Source organism: Lipophrys pholis (genome assembly GCF_963383615.2).
Source record: "Lipophrys pholis genome assembly, chromosome: 2".
In the NCBI taxonomy this organism is placed as follows: domain Eukaryota; kingdom Metazoa; phylum Chordata; class Actinopteri; order Blenniiformes; family Blenniidae; genus Lipophrys; species Lipophrys pholis.
Window position 1 is genome coordinate 23,582,043 of NC_137636.1, and position 16,910 is coordinate 23,598,952.

The following is a 16,910-nucleotide window of genomic DNA, read 5'->3' on the forward strand; positions in this document are numbered from 1 at the left end:
TACGTTGAAAAAGTGCAGGTCCGGTGATTTTGATCAATTTCTCTCTCTTTTAAAATATGTGTGTGCAGATCCTCTTCAGTCACATCCTTTTTCATTTATGACAAACGATCGATGCCAGCCATAATAACAGAGTCCATTCCATAAACCCTGAGAGGAAGTGAGTGCCAGGTTTCAGACCTTTAATAAAAGTTTGTTGAACAGACCTTCTGCTTTGCTTTGGAAATCCCGTGCGAGGCGCAGCTGGCGGTGATAACGGACGATGCTGGTGATCTTTGCGGGGACTGTCCTGAGGAAGATCATGTGAGCTCACCTGCCTCTTCCCCCGCTGATGAATTTTTTATTTTGAGGCCAGAGAGCCTCCTGACCTGCTGCTGCGCCGCAGAGAACATGAAGGACCTGCAGCAGGTGGTCAGGTCTGCAGAGCACGTCACATTAACATTTAATACAATATGTTTTAAAGACCAACACCCAACCTGCACTCCCCTGCTAAAGTGTGGGAACAGCGAGTGTAATCACTTCATTTCGGCTGTGGACTGAACGCAATTTGGGTTTTTTAATGTAAAATTATATCAAAACATTGACATCTTAGAGTTTAATTCTTGATCTGATAGAAGATAGCAATTTTTTTCTGAACCCCGTGTTCTTGTTTTTAGTGCATTCTCCATCAGAAACCCTCAAAAGTTATTTACTCTTACAATTTCCTTCCAACTGCTACTTTTAAGCTGGCAAACATTGATCATAAATTGAATTCTTATTCTTCTATTTCTTGTTCCTCTACTTCACTTCATTATATTCAAATCTGATCTTATTTCTCAGAATCAGAATTAGGGATCCACTGATACCACTTTTTTTTAAAGGACACGTACCACTTCAAATTCTAACCTTTCGCTACTTGCTGATACAGAGTACCGATGCGAGTACTTATTAAAATGCCATGACAATTACACTTTGTGATTAAGTTGCTGGTGTTGAACAAACTACCTTTCTTGATATTGTGGCAGAATATAATTTATAGTCTACCGTGTGTGTCATTCTCATTAATATTAAAGATTCTCCAAACAGTGGACATCATAACTTCTGGGGGGTCAGGCGCGTTGAGATGAAGCTCTGCTGCCACGAGAAGAATCCGCTCAAACATATGCTGGTGTGGATAATCAGAGGAGAGGAAGGGCGAGAGGCAGTTTCCCCCAGCGGGAGGGGGGGAAGCGAGGGGGAGGGGAGGGGGAGCAGTTGGCTGAAAAGTCAAGCTGCAGCACATTAAAAATAGCAGCGAAACTTGGGAAGCTCGGAAGGCAGCGTTTGTCACCAGTGAACTGTGCCTTCCCTCCACTCACACTGGAGTTCAAACAGCGAAGCAATCCTCGTCTCGCCGGGGCCGCGTCAGCCAGCCGCCAGCTTCTCCGTGCAGGAGATAATTACGTGTATTGTTTTAAATGACTTCCTGCTAAACGTGCACTTGCACTTTAATGGCTTTGTTGATTCCAGGACATTAACATCAGGCTGAGGTCTTCACACTTTTTTTTTTTTTTGGTTTTGTTTGTTTTTACACATTTTCTTGAGGAACAGTCACACTTCCTCACTTTGCGGCGTTGTATTTACACCTGATACACAACTAGGTGGTATAGAGGCGTGCTCATGTCTGACTCTCCGTGAAGATGTAATCAGAGTATGAGTGTCGGTCTGACACACATTCGGCTCCAGCACGTCTCCCTTGGAGGAATTGAGTTCTAATTTCTGGTGGTCTGTTTGGAGGTGCAGCAGGTGATGGTGAGCTTTTGCTTATCGCTTCATTCTGAGATCAGGCAGCATTTTCTCGGGCATTTTGAATGTTTGACGATAAAATGATTAGCAATGATAACAATGATTGATAGCTTCAGCAACGTCAGCTTTTAGCTCCTATACTCCTCACTTGTGGAAGAAACTTCCAGCTGACACACTCACTTCTTTTAAATGAGGATTTAAAACCTTATATTCTGACCAGGCTTTTCATTGAACAATAGATCTGATATATTTTATTACCTTCATCTTTGCAAAGCTTTTTCTTTCTTTATTCTTATTTTAGGCCTTTCTTAATTACTTTGTTTTTATGTTTTGTAATCTTAATTGCTTAAAATTAGGATTATAAAATATCTTGTTTGAATATATTTCATTTATTTCCTTGTAAAGAACTTTGAAAAGCCTTGTGTCTCAATGGTGCTGTAGAAATACATTTGCCTTGCCTTAAGGTTAGATTTTAAAACATTTCTTCACTCCATACCTGAAATGTGAGGTAGACAAGCATCAAACTTGACAATTTTGATATTTTCATGTTACTGGAATCTCCAAAAGTTCCCTTTCCAAACTGGGAATGTTCCCATAAGAAATACACTATGTTGAGTTATGCAGACAAAATGACAAATGACATTGTCTGAAATGATGCTGATTACGTTTCCTGCAGTCATGAACTTTAGCGCTCATGCACTTCACTCTTAGTCTAATGTTTGCTGACGTTGATATCAGTAAATTGTCCACCAATAAGTGTATAAATACTGTCATCTCAACGACTTCAACTCAGAAAACTTTATATGTACTTCTTCTCCTTCTCCCTTTCGCTCATAGATCCACTTTCCTCTCTGGTTACGCACCACTTCAGCCTCCTGCTAACCTTCTCACATTAAACAGACATTACACAGCAACTAAGCAACAGCACATTTCCAATGGATTCGAGTGGCGACCACAACAGTTTCTTCTAGTTTTCTGTGGTACAGACACATTATGGGAACACATTATGCACCACCTCAACATTCTGGGTTGGTAGGACTTCATGGACATCTTGGTTATGTCTGTGAGGTCAGACAGCTCAATGTTATTGTATCGTCTGCATAGAAGAAAAGAAAATAGATGCTATATGATATGTCTGAGTTAGCTGTTGTTCCACTTGCATCTATTTTCTAACGGAAAAAATTATTATTGACCATGTCTGTGTAATCACTATTCACTATTCATTGACTCAAATCACTACAGAGTCCGGCAGTAGAACCAAAGAAACATAAAGGAGCTGAGTCGACTTTATTGTATATGGCGCCTCGAATCTTACACCCTCCCATTGAGTGTGGCTGGAGCTGCATGCTTCAGATGCTTGCTGTGGAAGATTTATCCTTAAATAATACATACTGTCGTCTGTCCACTCCCACTGGGTTCATGAGCTTATAAGAAACTTATCGGTTCGGGAAGAAACGTCTTTTATTGTTGATTTCACAAAATACACTTTATTTCATGAAATGCTTCAAAGATACCATATTTGTGGGTTTATGTGAAGGTGCGCTCTGGAGAGAAGAGGAATGCAGGTCAGTAGAGACCAGACAGGATACAGGTGTGTGAATGAAACGGAGGCAGGCCGAAAGGTGAAGATGAAAGGAAGAGATGAGTGAAGTTCAAGGGCCTCGAGAAGAATGTACAGTGCACAAAAGAGAATATAGACAGGATGGAGTGGGCAGACGAGAGGAACGCAGCGTGAGTGGAAGTAAAGGCTTCGAGAAGAGCAGAAGTGTGATTTTGCGAAAGACAGGAGGACGAGCTGGAGGTGGCAGGGATAAAGATGCTGAGATTTTTTTTATTGGTAGAGAAAGTTTGAGGTGAAGATTTGTTGTATAAATGATGGAAAAGAAGAGAAAGACCTTGGATGTAGGGATGGAAGACATGGAGATGGTGGGCGTGGCAGTGGAGGAGTCAAGTGACGAGGCGAGGTGGAGGGAGATGATTCAGTTATTTAAAAAAAAACAACCCAAAACAACTGTGACAGTAAAACGATGAAAAGATGCAAAGGTTTCTCAAAACATACTGTTTCACACACACACACACACACACACACACACACACACACACACACACACACACACACACACACACACACACACACACACGGAAGTGTCCTCTGAGACGAGCGATTGACGGGATCTCAGCTGTCAGTGTGGTCTAACAAAGACGAGTCCTTCATTTAAATGAGATGAACATCCTCAGTGAGCCGACTGTCACTACCCCCCCACATGCACACACGCAATGTGTAATTATCAGGGGATAAATTGGGATTTGAACGTGGGGGAGGAACCTCGGGGTTCGGTATGGTCAGAATAGTCTAAACCGAGTCGTTTTTGTGTGGATTATAAGAAAATAGAACAATGAGATGAAAGTTTTACTGTTTTTAGAGCTGTAAAACTTCTATTAGCCCTGGTTTTTGTACTTTATAGACCAAAATCTGTTAATAAACTTGTGAAAATAGTCAAATACCATCAGACAAAAGCAAGAACCTTGATTTCTGTGTTTTGGGCCAACAATGAAAAGTGTAACAGGGCATGGTTAATAATCCAAAACAGTTTGACCACCTGCCTGCAGCACAACTTCACCGTTTTCAACTGAAAACGCATCGTTTTTTCATTTGTGTTTCAGAAAAATGTTGTGTTTACACTGCAACATTTTGAAAATGATGTATGTGTCGATGGAAATGACAAACACTGAAAATTATGTAGTTTGCTTGTTGGGTGTTATTGATTGTTTTTGTAACGAAACCACACACACACACACATGCATGCAGAGAACAAAACGCTCTAAATGTAAACAATGGGAGAACACGGACATTCCTATGGACAGACGACCAAGTTAGATTGTTTTAACAGTGACTGTCAACTATAAAACTACCAGAGTCTCAGGAGAAGATGGACTGGGAGTCACGACACTGTGGAGGAAACGTTGTTCTGATTGTCCAGCTACTGAGCATGTGCAGAAGAACTAGTCTCTATGGCTGTGGTCAACTCGCGCCGTAGCAGTGTTTCAAAAAAGTGTTGTGTTTCTCCCCGTTTCCATGGAAACAGTGTCGGAGCATTTTCAAAAAGTTCTACCTTTGCAGCCTTTTCCAAAAAGTTGCATTTTCAGTGGCTCTGAGCGAACGGGGCCAAAGTCGTTTTAAGCGATTTTAGTTTTACCTCAGCTGTTAAAGCCATTTTGACTCTATAAGACATTTACTCCTTTTTTCAGCTTTTCTCATGCTTTTCCCTGCTTTCGCCACTTTAGCAGTTTTAAACACTATAATATAAGCTATTTTGTCTCTTTTTTTTTAGGAGACAAGAGTCTGGTGAGCAAATGAAATTTAAAAAAAATATGTTAATTTAAGCATTACTTTATTGACAGCTCCAGGGAACTCCTGTGGAGCTCATGTTGCTCCTGAGCCAGAGGCTGCAGACCTCTCGTCAGGTTTATATACACTTAATGGTCTTCAAAGGTTTTTTTGGAGGTGTGCAATGGATAGTTAGTTGTTAAAACTCCTAATTTTCTGACGTGTGTTCACCTGTTTAGTCTTTATTATTCAATTCAAATGACAACTGCAATATTTTACAGCGACTTCTGTTCACAGCTTTTATGAAACAACTGATAATTCAAAGTTGTGTTTTTTTTTTATTCCCTCAGTCTTTTTTTCTCCTTCTGTCGATGACACACACACACACACACACAAACACACACACACACACACACACACACACACACACACACACACACACACACACACACACACACACACACACACACACACACACACACACACACACACACACACACACACACACACACACACACACACACACACACACACACACACACACTCTCTCTGTTACTCTAATCCTGCAGGCATCATTGAACCTAAACCTTTTGTTTCCACCTCTATTAGCGCTTTGATCGATGAATCAGTCTGCTTTCATTTAGTAGCCTCCACTCCGGAGCTCACACAAACACACTGTTAACTGAGAGACAGTGTGTATGATGCATGGGCGGACCCCCCCACAACCCCCGCCAGCCCGTCTCCTTCCACCGGGTCTCTAAAGGGTAGGAGGCACAAGGACAGGCATTACATTCAGTCTCTTATTGATTGCTGCCCCTGTTGTCTGTAAGTATTTTTAAAGCGGCGGATGCCTGGAGGGAGATTTTCAGCTCCAGGTTTGAGCTGATCCTCCATTACCATTGATTTTAACGTGGAGGAATTCACAAAGAGGGCGTTAGTCTTTGTCGTTTGAGTGTCTGATTTAGTTTCACACATAAATTCTGACTCCAGCCGACTCGTGCATCTAGTCTCTTAATCCGAGGCTCTCAGGAGACCGGTGAATATTTTATCCAACACTGGACAAAAAGCAGAAAAGACTCCACACCATCCATCACCGAGATTCAAAATCATCCCCGACAACCTGCAATTAAAGACATCAATTTAGTTAATTAGCTTGACTTTTTTTTGTGGGGAGAGGCTGGAATACCAAGAGAAAACTCGCAAAGGCTCAAGTTGAACAAATCAGGAACGTTGTTGCTGTGGGGAGATTTATAATGGTCAACAGAAATGACCTTATTGCATATATTGTGATTATAAGAGCAAGCACAGGGAGAACATGCAAGCTCTGGACAGAAATCTCTACACAGGTTCAAACCAGGGGTTTGTTTGCTGCACAAATATAATAATGTTTAATCGAATTTAACATCATGTCAGTTTTCTAAAAGCTCAATCAATAGGTTTTTTTTTTTTACATTTTGAAGACATGCACTAGTTAACATGCCAATGACTTCTATTAAATGTGCAAATACTGTGTATTAAAGAACTAATAGTTCAGCATCTCTTCTAACATAAATGTTTGTTTTAGTTTCAAAGCCTCAAATAGTATTTCATGTGATGCGCCGTGATTCTGAGGGAGTGTATTGTTCATGTAATGCAGATATCTGCAACCTCAATGAGAGAAAAGAGACATTTCTTCCATTTCCCTGCTAAATAAAACTCATCTGGAACCAGAAAACATGTTTAACCTGTATAACCAGGATAGCGAGGCTAATAAAGTTGTTTATATAGTTTTTCTAACTGAAAAAAAATACGATCTTCTCGCCCACTTATCAAGTTCCATTACAATTTAGAAAAGTAGACATTTTCTTACAGTTTTAGTTGTTTCAAGTTTTGAAGAGTTTTTGTGGCCTTTTATCTTTCAAAAAACCACAAGGGATATTTATGGTCTTTGCTGTTTTTAGCCAAATGGGTTGTTGGGTCGTATTGTGTTCGCCATTTTTTTTAAAGAAACATCAGCAGTTTTAGACATTTTCACTTTTTAAAGCTGCTTTTTCCTTTTTTAGCAGTTTGAACTTTTTTACTAATAGTTTTAAGCCATCCCAGCTGTTTGACTTTCATTGATTTTAGCTGTCTTTTAGCTAAACTCTAGCGATTTTAGCCATTTTGTCTTTCTTTAAGCAATGTTTAAGCCTTTTTAACTTTTTAAACATTTTTTTTGCTCTTTTAGCTGATTTTTTCCCCCCTCTCTTTTTTACTTGTTATAATAGTTTAGCTAATTCAGTAGTCTTAGCTGTTTTACCTTTATTGTTTTAAGCTGTTCTTCAACTCTTTTGAAAGTTTTGCTGTGTTTTTTTTCCCTTTCTCCCATTTTAGCCATTTCTTGACTTTTTAAAGTTTTTATCCATCCATCCATCCATCCATCTGATTATCCAAAAATATGCAAATCTAGTTAAGTCAAGATAAAATGCTTTTTTTACATATTATTGTTGGAGCCCTGTGGCTCCAAACCCACAGTTCAGTTTTCAGACCTCTGATCTCGTGTGATCGAACCAACAAGCTTTAGTGGCTTCAGTTTTCATTTTTCTCTCAGTGAGGTAGCTTAAAGTGTTTGGTCAGTGAACCGTCTGCTTCTCGCTTGTACCGTTGTGACCTTGGTATTTTGGTATTTTGCTGTTTTGCTTTGTTCTTCTACTCTCTTCCTGTGGTTTCCTCCTTGTTTCTTGTACCGAGCGTTCTGGTGTGCCTCCTCATTTCATTTCTATTCCGTTTCTTGTTCCTTATTGTGATATCACTTTCATTTGTCAGCGTACTTCTCCGTTGTGCTGTCAGCTCATCGTCAGTGTCTCGTCCTCTTTTTCACCGTGTTGTTGTGCTCTTACCTCGTGTTAAATAGCCCCACCGCTGATTATCCCTGCTGTCTACTAGTGTATCGACGCCTGTGTGTGACCTTGTCTGAGGGCTGCACACTTAATCACACGTTTGTTTAGCGTGATTATATAACCATGATATCACATTTTATAATGTGAGTTTTTCTACATATCAAATCAAACATGATAGGAATCCAACAGTAGATCTAACATATTGCAAATTTATTGTCATTTCAATATGTGTATTAGCAATATGCACATATTAGAAAACGCTGTCAGTTTGCAGGAATCTTATTTCCATGCTCTGTGCCTTCTTGCCCTGCATGCGAGCAGATTTGTACAATCAATCAGACTGCTTTTAATAATTGCATTTGGCTGCAAATGAGTCCAAGAAGAGAGAGAGTACTGCTGTTTGGAAGTACAAATTGACGTCACACACTTCAGGATGTGTCCACTTCATATCACAATCACAGACTTTACAAGACATTGTGTTTTCATCTTCTCTGTTATTCTGGACTCTTCCTCCAAATAAAGGAACGAGTTGCATATGTGGTAACCTTTTTCTGTGTTCTCGGGGAATTTAACATGAAAGCTTGTGTGAGTCCCAATTTTCCGCGATCAGTGAGGAATTCATTTCTTTTACCTGCAGAAAATCACAATCTTATTAAATATCATACTGAGGGTGGCACTTAGTGTTGGCTTATGTATTTTTAGTTAGCCTAGAGGTGTTCAAACATAAGGCCTGTGGACCACAAATGTCCCAAAAGAGGCTTCAATCTGGCCCCCGAAATCATGTAGCAGATATATGGTAAATATTTAAATTAAAATATTGATTTTAAAACAATTTTCTAATTTTGAAGCGGACACAACACAACACTGAGACCTGGGCTGAGATATCAGTGACGCTGCCATGAAAGATAACAAACTAGCATTAGCCTCGTTCGCCTTGAATATACACCCATAATGCAACAGCTATAGAATACATTTGTTTTGGGACATTTCACTGTATTTTGCACCAGAATATTGAAATAAAATTGGTTTTATTTTGAAATTTGAGTCATTTTGGGAAGTAATTGTTTTGATTTTGTGGAAATTGCATATACAATTTGCAGTTTCAATGTAAAGATTATTATGGCACTATTTTACTGGTCTGGCCCCTGAACTAAAATGTTAGCCTGCTTGGGTAAATTTCAAGAATCATTTTGCATCTAAGAAATACATTCAGACGGGTGAATACAAGCGCTTCATTTTGAAGAAGAAAGCCACGACCAGCAGCTTTTCTGAAGTTGCGTTTTCCCCAGTTTCCGTGGAGACGGAATCGGAGCATTTTCAAAAAGTTGCATTTTCAGTGACTCTGAGCACCGTTGTCTTGTAAACAAACAAGCTTTTGGTTAAAGCAATCGATAATGTCTTTACTGTGTTAATGCAGTGTGTTTGTGAACGTGTGAACACGGCACCCTCACTCTTACCAAACAAGCAGGAGAAGACCGTTTGCAAAAGGTCTTTTTACACATGATAATGTATCCCAGTGCAGTTTTATAAGTCTGAATGCAGCTTAAAGTTGAACGAACTGCAGACAGTAGAGCTCTGAATCCTGCCGGATTATTGAAATTTATGTGCATGACGGAGGAATTTCTGCCCCTGTTTCAATAGCAGACCGTGTTATTGTAAAAGTTATGCTGCGGGATTCACAGCAGCAGAAGTTTGGTGTCATATGTGATTTTAGTGCCTTTATGGAGACAGTGGAGACAATGCAATAACATGGGAATGAAGAAGGTTGTGAGATTTTCAGAAGTCCGTTTACGTCACATGCTCGTCTGCTTATTCGAGAGTCTGAACGGATGAAAACATGCTGGATATCACTTTGCTCCTGGGCCACACACTGTGAAAGGTTTGGGGTTTATTTCTGTACATTGTGCAACGTCAAACGCTGTGCAGTCCAGAGACGAGCGCTGCCAGCAAAGCACTCCTGGAAGCATATTTTCCCCCTTATCTCTAAACTGTGCGGCCACTCGTCTGGACGGACTGAAGGGGACAAGGGAACAGCCAGGAGGGCATTAAGCGGTAAACACGGGGCAGTAATAGCAGATCAGCAACTTTCAGGCTGCAGGAAGGTGCAGGAACAACAGACGGAGAGGCTGAAGCCGCCACAGAGAAAACTTAATGACATTCAGTGGATAAACGCGGAAACGTAAAGTGATGGAGCGGCGCTCGGTGCATGGTGGAAGGTTACCCAGCAGTGTGAGCCTGTAGCAGGACGAATAAGAGACGGCTCTCACTCAGTGGGAGCTCTTTCAAAATGGAAAATTTCAAGGTTAATCCTCAAAGTGGAGAGGCCTCGGGAACGCGAACACGGAGCCGGTTACTCGGCGGAGCAGCCCGATAGCTGAAGGCAGCCTGTGGAAATAGCTGAAGTAAAAAAGGCTTCATCTCTTCGGTGTAAGTCAGTGGAGCTGCAGCAGGACGGGGCGACACTGGGAAGCTGCTGAAAGAAGGTCTGAGAGAAGGGAAGCAGTTGTTTGTTTCAGGGGACAGAGAAGGAAGAGGAAGAGTACTTTCATAATGAAATCTACACTTTTTTAATGAAGCAAATCTACACATTTCTGCATGCCTTAAGAAGACATTAAGCAAAGGTCTCAAACTCAAATGAAGGCCTATTTATTCCTCAAAATATATTATGATATTTCAAATATTGTATAATGTTACAAAACTGCAACTTCTTCCCTAAATACCCAATAAAATACTTTCTCTTTAGGCCAACAAGTGACAGCACTATGCTCACATTTACTTCACATTTAATCAAATAAATACACATAAATAGTTTGTGACTGCTAATGTAAATACTTTTTTTTTTAACATCTTCATGTACAAATACAACTACTTTTTATTTTCTGTGGCCGAAGTCTTCAGAAATCATTGTTTGTGGTGACTCGTAGCTGCAATTATGTGGACACGTGTAAACGTGGCCTCAGTCTGCTCCTGTGTGTCGCCCCTCGTGTTTCCAACTGTCCAATTGTCTTCTTCCTCTGTGAGCTCCAATCTGTGTCGTTATGAGTTTCACCTGTGTCCTCCCCTTCCCAGTGTATTTAAACCCCTCCTCCTCCTCCCCTGTCGGCATCACTTCTCGTCTCATTCCCAGCAGTCGACGTGTGCTCCCTGAACTCTAGTTTATGATTTTTGTATCGCTATACAGTATTTGACCTGGGAATACACACGGTTCAAATTATTTGAGTCACATAAATTAGGGGCCTGTTTATGTGACGTTTTCAAGCGACAACACAAACTGTTTGTTGCATTTTAGGTGATACTACAACAGTAGTGCGTGGAGACACTGAGGACGCAACGTTTTGAAAACGCTGTGACTGTGCATGCACGCCACGGCCGTAGTAAATAGTTCAGGAGCTGGACAATCAGAACAATGTTTCCTCCAGAGTGTCATGACTCCCAGTCCATCTTCTCCTGGGACTTTGTAGTTTTATAGTTGACAGTCACCGTAATAACAGTGCAACTTAGTCGACTGTCCGTACAAATCTGTGTTCTTCCATTGTTAATGTTTAGAGCGGATTATTCTCTGGCAGCATGTGGGAGTGGTTTCATTACAAAAACTAACAATGGCGCCACCCTGTGACTTGTGCGTTTGTCATTTGTAAATGGGCATCATTTTTTAAAAAATTGTAGTGTAACTGCAAAACATTTCCGACACAAAAACAACCCGTTTACATTTGAGCCGATGTTGTGTAGTCCGGGCCTCAGCCTGGTGCACATTTCAGATTAGACATTTTTAAATGTATTTAATTTTATGAATAATTGTTTTCAACTAGTCAACAGTTGAGCGTCTGCTGAGTTCAGTGTAAGTAAAATGTTGATATTAAAAAGTACAGACAATACATTCAATTATACATAGTGTCTTATTTATATATATATATATATATATATATAGTGTCTTCACTGAGCACGTTCGTTTTCATACCACTGTATTGATCAGTGGACGGCAGTCGAACTCTCTGTACACAAGCAAGGTAAATTATGAAGCGACAAACTTCATATTTTTGTTGTTGGTTGACTTCAAATTGTTGACATAATTCTTAAGAGAGAGTTTCATAATCTCTCCCCACAACCTTTACAATCTATAATTTTAATGACGCTGCTTCTGTTTACTCCTCTGCTCATAGCTTTTCTCCTCCACAGTACATACGAGAGTCAGTTAAAATATCAATATGCTGTTAGTTGGAAGCCGTACAATGAAAAATGTCTCTGCTGTGCTGTATTCAGGAAAGCCATTACGGAGCAGATTGGAAAAACAGAATCGATCTCTGTGCTGAAGCGCCCGGGTTTTTACTGGGTATGAACCATAAGTTCTCGTCACGCGCCGACTTCGGGGAGCGTTTCTCTCATTCTTCACAGAGAAAATGAAATAGAAACTCTGCTTTACTGAACCGCTAGTGGTATCGTTTGACTGAGACGCGATACTTCAGCCGGGTTTAATTCTATCTGCTCTCTAACGGCGACGAGGCTTCTGGGATTGAGATGGTAATAGGATAATCACTATGAAGTTGTCACTTTTCCACAAGCATGTTTGTTTGTAGTAACCATAGTATTAAGCCATTGGTCTGTCTTCAAGACTGAAGATCACTAATAAATTACAAGCTAAATGAAGAAAAACACCCAACATTTCAAATACATTCAATGGAAACATTTGAGATAATCTAATAAAAAAACAAATGACAGTATACGATTCCTTTTAATGCTCAATTTGTTTAGACTCTCTGATTGGGGGAGGACTCATTAGGACAGACACTTTGAAGCAAACACAAAGTAGTGTCATCTAAAATGTGTGTCTGCTTCCTGTACTGCATTCGCATAACCTCTTCCCCACTGAGTTTCCATTTTTAAGCACATTTGTTTTAAGTACATTGATTTCAATTTCGTGTGTAGTTACCAAACTGTAATAGGCCACATTTCAGTTTTTTTTCCCCCAAATTCTTCTCAGATATCCTGTTAGAGAGGTTGTAGACCCCTTCTCATATATTTAATTAGTGAAAAACAAAAAATACTTGGCAAACCCACTCTCATGATCACACAGCAGCAGGAGTCTTCAAAACAAACGCAACTGGCAATTTCGGGGTCTGTTATTATGGTTTCTTCTACATGTGCAATTCTAATTTCTTCCCTGTGGTAACAACCAAACCTCTCAGATCTCTGACACTTAAATAAAATCCAACTACTATTGTTTTTGTTTGGGGTTTTTTCATTTCTGCAAAGTATTGAAGTCCGTATTTGCTATTTTCTACATCCAGAGAGGATTTACCAAATATATAATACTTCTGTTAGTTTGACCTAAGGTAAAGTACCAGACACTTTTTTTGCAAAACAGTATTGAAAATTAAATCTGGAACGTCTTCGTAGAAGACTTGAAGCTGTTGTAGCTACAAAGGCTGGACTGACGTCATATTAATTCTTCTGGTAAAAGAACAGGAAGTTACTCAATTGCATGTATGTATCAAGACAGTTAACCCAACACTTTTGCAATATATTTTATTTATGTTAGCCCGCAAAGCTGACATTTTCTATGTGGTTAAAATGTGGCCTTGTGGTGAATAAAGACTAATGGAAAGTGTTGTTTTTTTTCACAAACTGGGGACATTAAAATACTTATTTACTTAACTGAAACACTAGTCCACCTCACAGTGTTCAGGGATCACACATTTAATTACCAGTATTGGTCAAAAGGTATAGAAACACCGGAAATTGACTGATACCTAGCAGGAAAGCAGAATGTTATATATATTAAATTTTTTTTAACTTTGGTAAAGTTAGCATGTTCTTATGTGGATCTTTTGGAAAGTAAGACTGTCCCTTAAACCATCAGTCAGTCAATTATTATATTTTAACATGTGTACAAAAGTGTATTATTCCACAAAGAGATCCAGCTGTATTTACTGAACTCAGAAGAAGATCTCTCGACAAAACAATGTCCCCTTTAAAGTAATAGAAAGTCTTTCCAATCAGAGATTGTTTTTCATTAACACGGCTGCTTTCTGTTTCCTCCCATGTCTCCACCATGAATCACTCATTACCACGAGCGCGCAGATGCATGCTGGTACTTTTGCTTTTATTTATTTTTTTTTTTGGAGCAGCGTGGGCGCGGGATGAAAAAAATGACAATACATGTATGATAATGCTCCTAATGTTTGTTCATTGTCACTGGGAAAACTCCTGTTGAATGTAGGAGGAAGAGCAATCACTGTGCAGGTCACCTCACTAGTGTTCAAACTGCAGCAGATAAATGTCAAACACATTTGTTACTCCCACTTCATTCAGATTGTTCGTTGGGCTACCCCCAGGTAAACAAAACAGGGAAGTTTTTGAATTTAATCGAGGGTTTCTTTGCATGAAAAGATGAGTTTTATCAAGCGGTATCCACAATAACACGTTAATTTACTGTCATAAGACATAAAAACAATGGAAATAGTTCTAAAATGTCAAGCGGGCACTTTTGGAGAATTTATGACACAAAACAGCAAATTTGAGCCAATGAACACTCTCAGAGGCCTTGTGCCATCTCACTAAAAAGCAGCTGTATCTGTGTTGGATTGGCGTTCTGTTTCGGTTTGAATGAGGTTTCATGTGGTGCCTGTAATTACCAAAAATCCACTTGTGAACTTAATGTGCTTACTGTGGCACTTTTAACCATTATTTGTATGCTTCCTCGCTGTGCGTGCCACACTTATTATGGAGTTTTGGTTAGTTTGTCATTCCCATTCTTGAGAAAACGGTCGTGGTGTGCGTGCGCATTAGGAGTGTTTCAGAAAAGTTGCATTTTCAGTAACTCCGAGCACCATTGTTTTGTGAACAAACCCTCCGAAATGCTAAGAAGGTTTTCCATAGAACCAAAAGCAACCCGAAGTCTATTTGACTGTCATAAAAGAGCAACTTCTTTTTTGTATTTATTTCCGATCAGACCCAGGACTCCCTCAACCCCAACAACCTGGAGTACTGGATGGAGGACATCTACACGCCGGGCTACGACTCGCTGCTGAAGAAGAAGGAGGCGGAGTTCCGGCGTGCCAAGGTGTGTAAGATCGGCGCGCTGATCGCAGCGGCGACCTGCACTGTGATCCTCGTCATCGTCGTCCCCATCTGCACCATGAAGTCGTGAGAGGAGCCGGACGGAGGTGACACACTTCTCACCGCTGGCCTTTCTCTCGGAGGATTCATTAATGAATGCAGTATTTACTCTCAATGGGTTTTTCTCAACAGTGTAAAAAAAATGATTAGGGTAGCTACTGTATGAATTAGAAAGTGCATCATATATACTGTATATCTATCATTCAACAGTTAATAGTTAATTGTACTGTTATTTACTCATTGAGTTAAACGTTGGTTTCAAACAGCAGACGATCACAGGACTCGGACTGGAGTCGTTATTCTCGCCAACATGTAATAACGTACGATATGGTATATATTTTTTATTTTTCGTATTATTACTGTACAGTGTATTTTGATCAAAGTTATTTTTCAATGAATTATCTGGTTGAATGTGAGAATTTATCTTTATCAGTAACAGCGAGCATTTTGAGTAATGGGATTTGTGCAACACATTTTTCTAAAGAGAACTAATGAAGTGCTGGAGCTGAAGCTAGAGGCGAGCCGAACGTAGAGCGCGGACACAACACGAGTGTACAGCCAAACTGAATGTATTGAATAACGTTGAGCCGAGTGATGTGAGGAATAACGAGAATGTTTGACGCCCGTTCCTTATTTTTTCCTGACGTGTAACTACCCAGCGCCACATACCTGCTCCTCTCCAGGAAATACTGCCTCTTTATGTTTTTCACATTTATTAATGGCTGAACTCTTCTTGCAACATGTCAACGCATCAAGTCACCAACCCATTACAATACCAATTCAGACCTTGAAAACATTAGTTTTTGCCTTTTTACATGTATTTTAACAGACAGCATTGTATAGTGAAGTAAGAGTTTTGGTTTCAGACTGATTAAAATGATAAATGCAGCATGGTATTGTTTTTGTTTAATACGGGATGAATAACTAACAAATATTACTGTGATTCACTATAATTTCTAATGACTGAGGCCGACTTGGGTGTAGATTTTACACAGGTTGTCCACACCTAGCATGTTGTTTCCTTCATTGAAAGTTCAATTCAATTCAATTCATCTGTATTCAAATAGTGCCAAATACAACACAGTCATCTAAAGGCTCTTTTGGGGAGGGCTCAGTCTAGGTCTCCCAACAGTCTAAACCTATAGCAGCTTCATCAGAAAATGGTCCAGGGTGGTCTGGACCATCACTATCTGTAAGCTTGATTAGTTAGAAAAGTTTAAGCTTCGCCTCAAATGTCGACACTGTTATCCCCCCTCATTAAAACGGGTTCCATGGGAGAGTAGGTCGAGAGCTGAAAGCTCGACTAAGTTGATTTTGTGGAACAAAATTAAACAGTTTGATCTCATCTTTGTTACTTTTATTATGTTTAATCGTGGATTACAAGCGTTAGCCTTCATGCTGCATTTATAATTTTCTATAATAGTAGAAATATGCAGAATGAACCTTTACATTTGAGATGATTGTTGATTTGACAAATGTCCAAAACTTCCACCAGACCCCTTGTGGTTGATTGATAATCAGGTGTGCCGGTTGAAAGAAGCTTGATTGTGAAAGTGGGGACTTTTCAGTAGTTTAGGAAAGTTCAGCACAGTGACAACTGAAGTTGCTTTTTGAGCTTTGAGTGTGATCACAATGGGTCGTTCACCCACTGAAAGTGATCATGTTCAGACGCGTGTTTTACCCTGAGGATGGGCTGTAGCAAGAAGTAATCCTGACTCCACCAAGAGAGAGCCGATAAAACTGCTTCTCCAATGTGTAACGCAGCAGATTTCATCCTGCTCTAGTCCGTCTCCTCCCGACGTCACAGCTGCTATACTGACACACAGACAGCGTTATTCTCCGAGGCG

The 16,910-nt window shown here is 40.0% G+C and overlaps 1 protein-coding gene across 1 annotated transcript in view; it reads left to right on the forward strand.

The window, feature by feature from the left end:
- minar1 (membrane integral NOTCH2 associated receptor 1) overlaps positions 1–15,094 on the forward strand; it is a gene marked incomplete at its 3' end in the record, with an annotated part of 44,810 nt that extends 29,716 nt beyond the window's left edge. Inside the window, exon 4 of the mRNA XM_080489468.1 lies at positions 14,897–15,094. Within this exon, the coding sequence (XP_080345594.1) occupies positions 14,897–15,094 (198 nt within the window). The remainder of the gene's footprint in view (positions 1–14,896) is intronic.
- Positions 15,095–16,910: the final 1,816 nt, after the last annotated feature.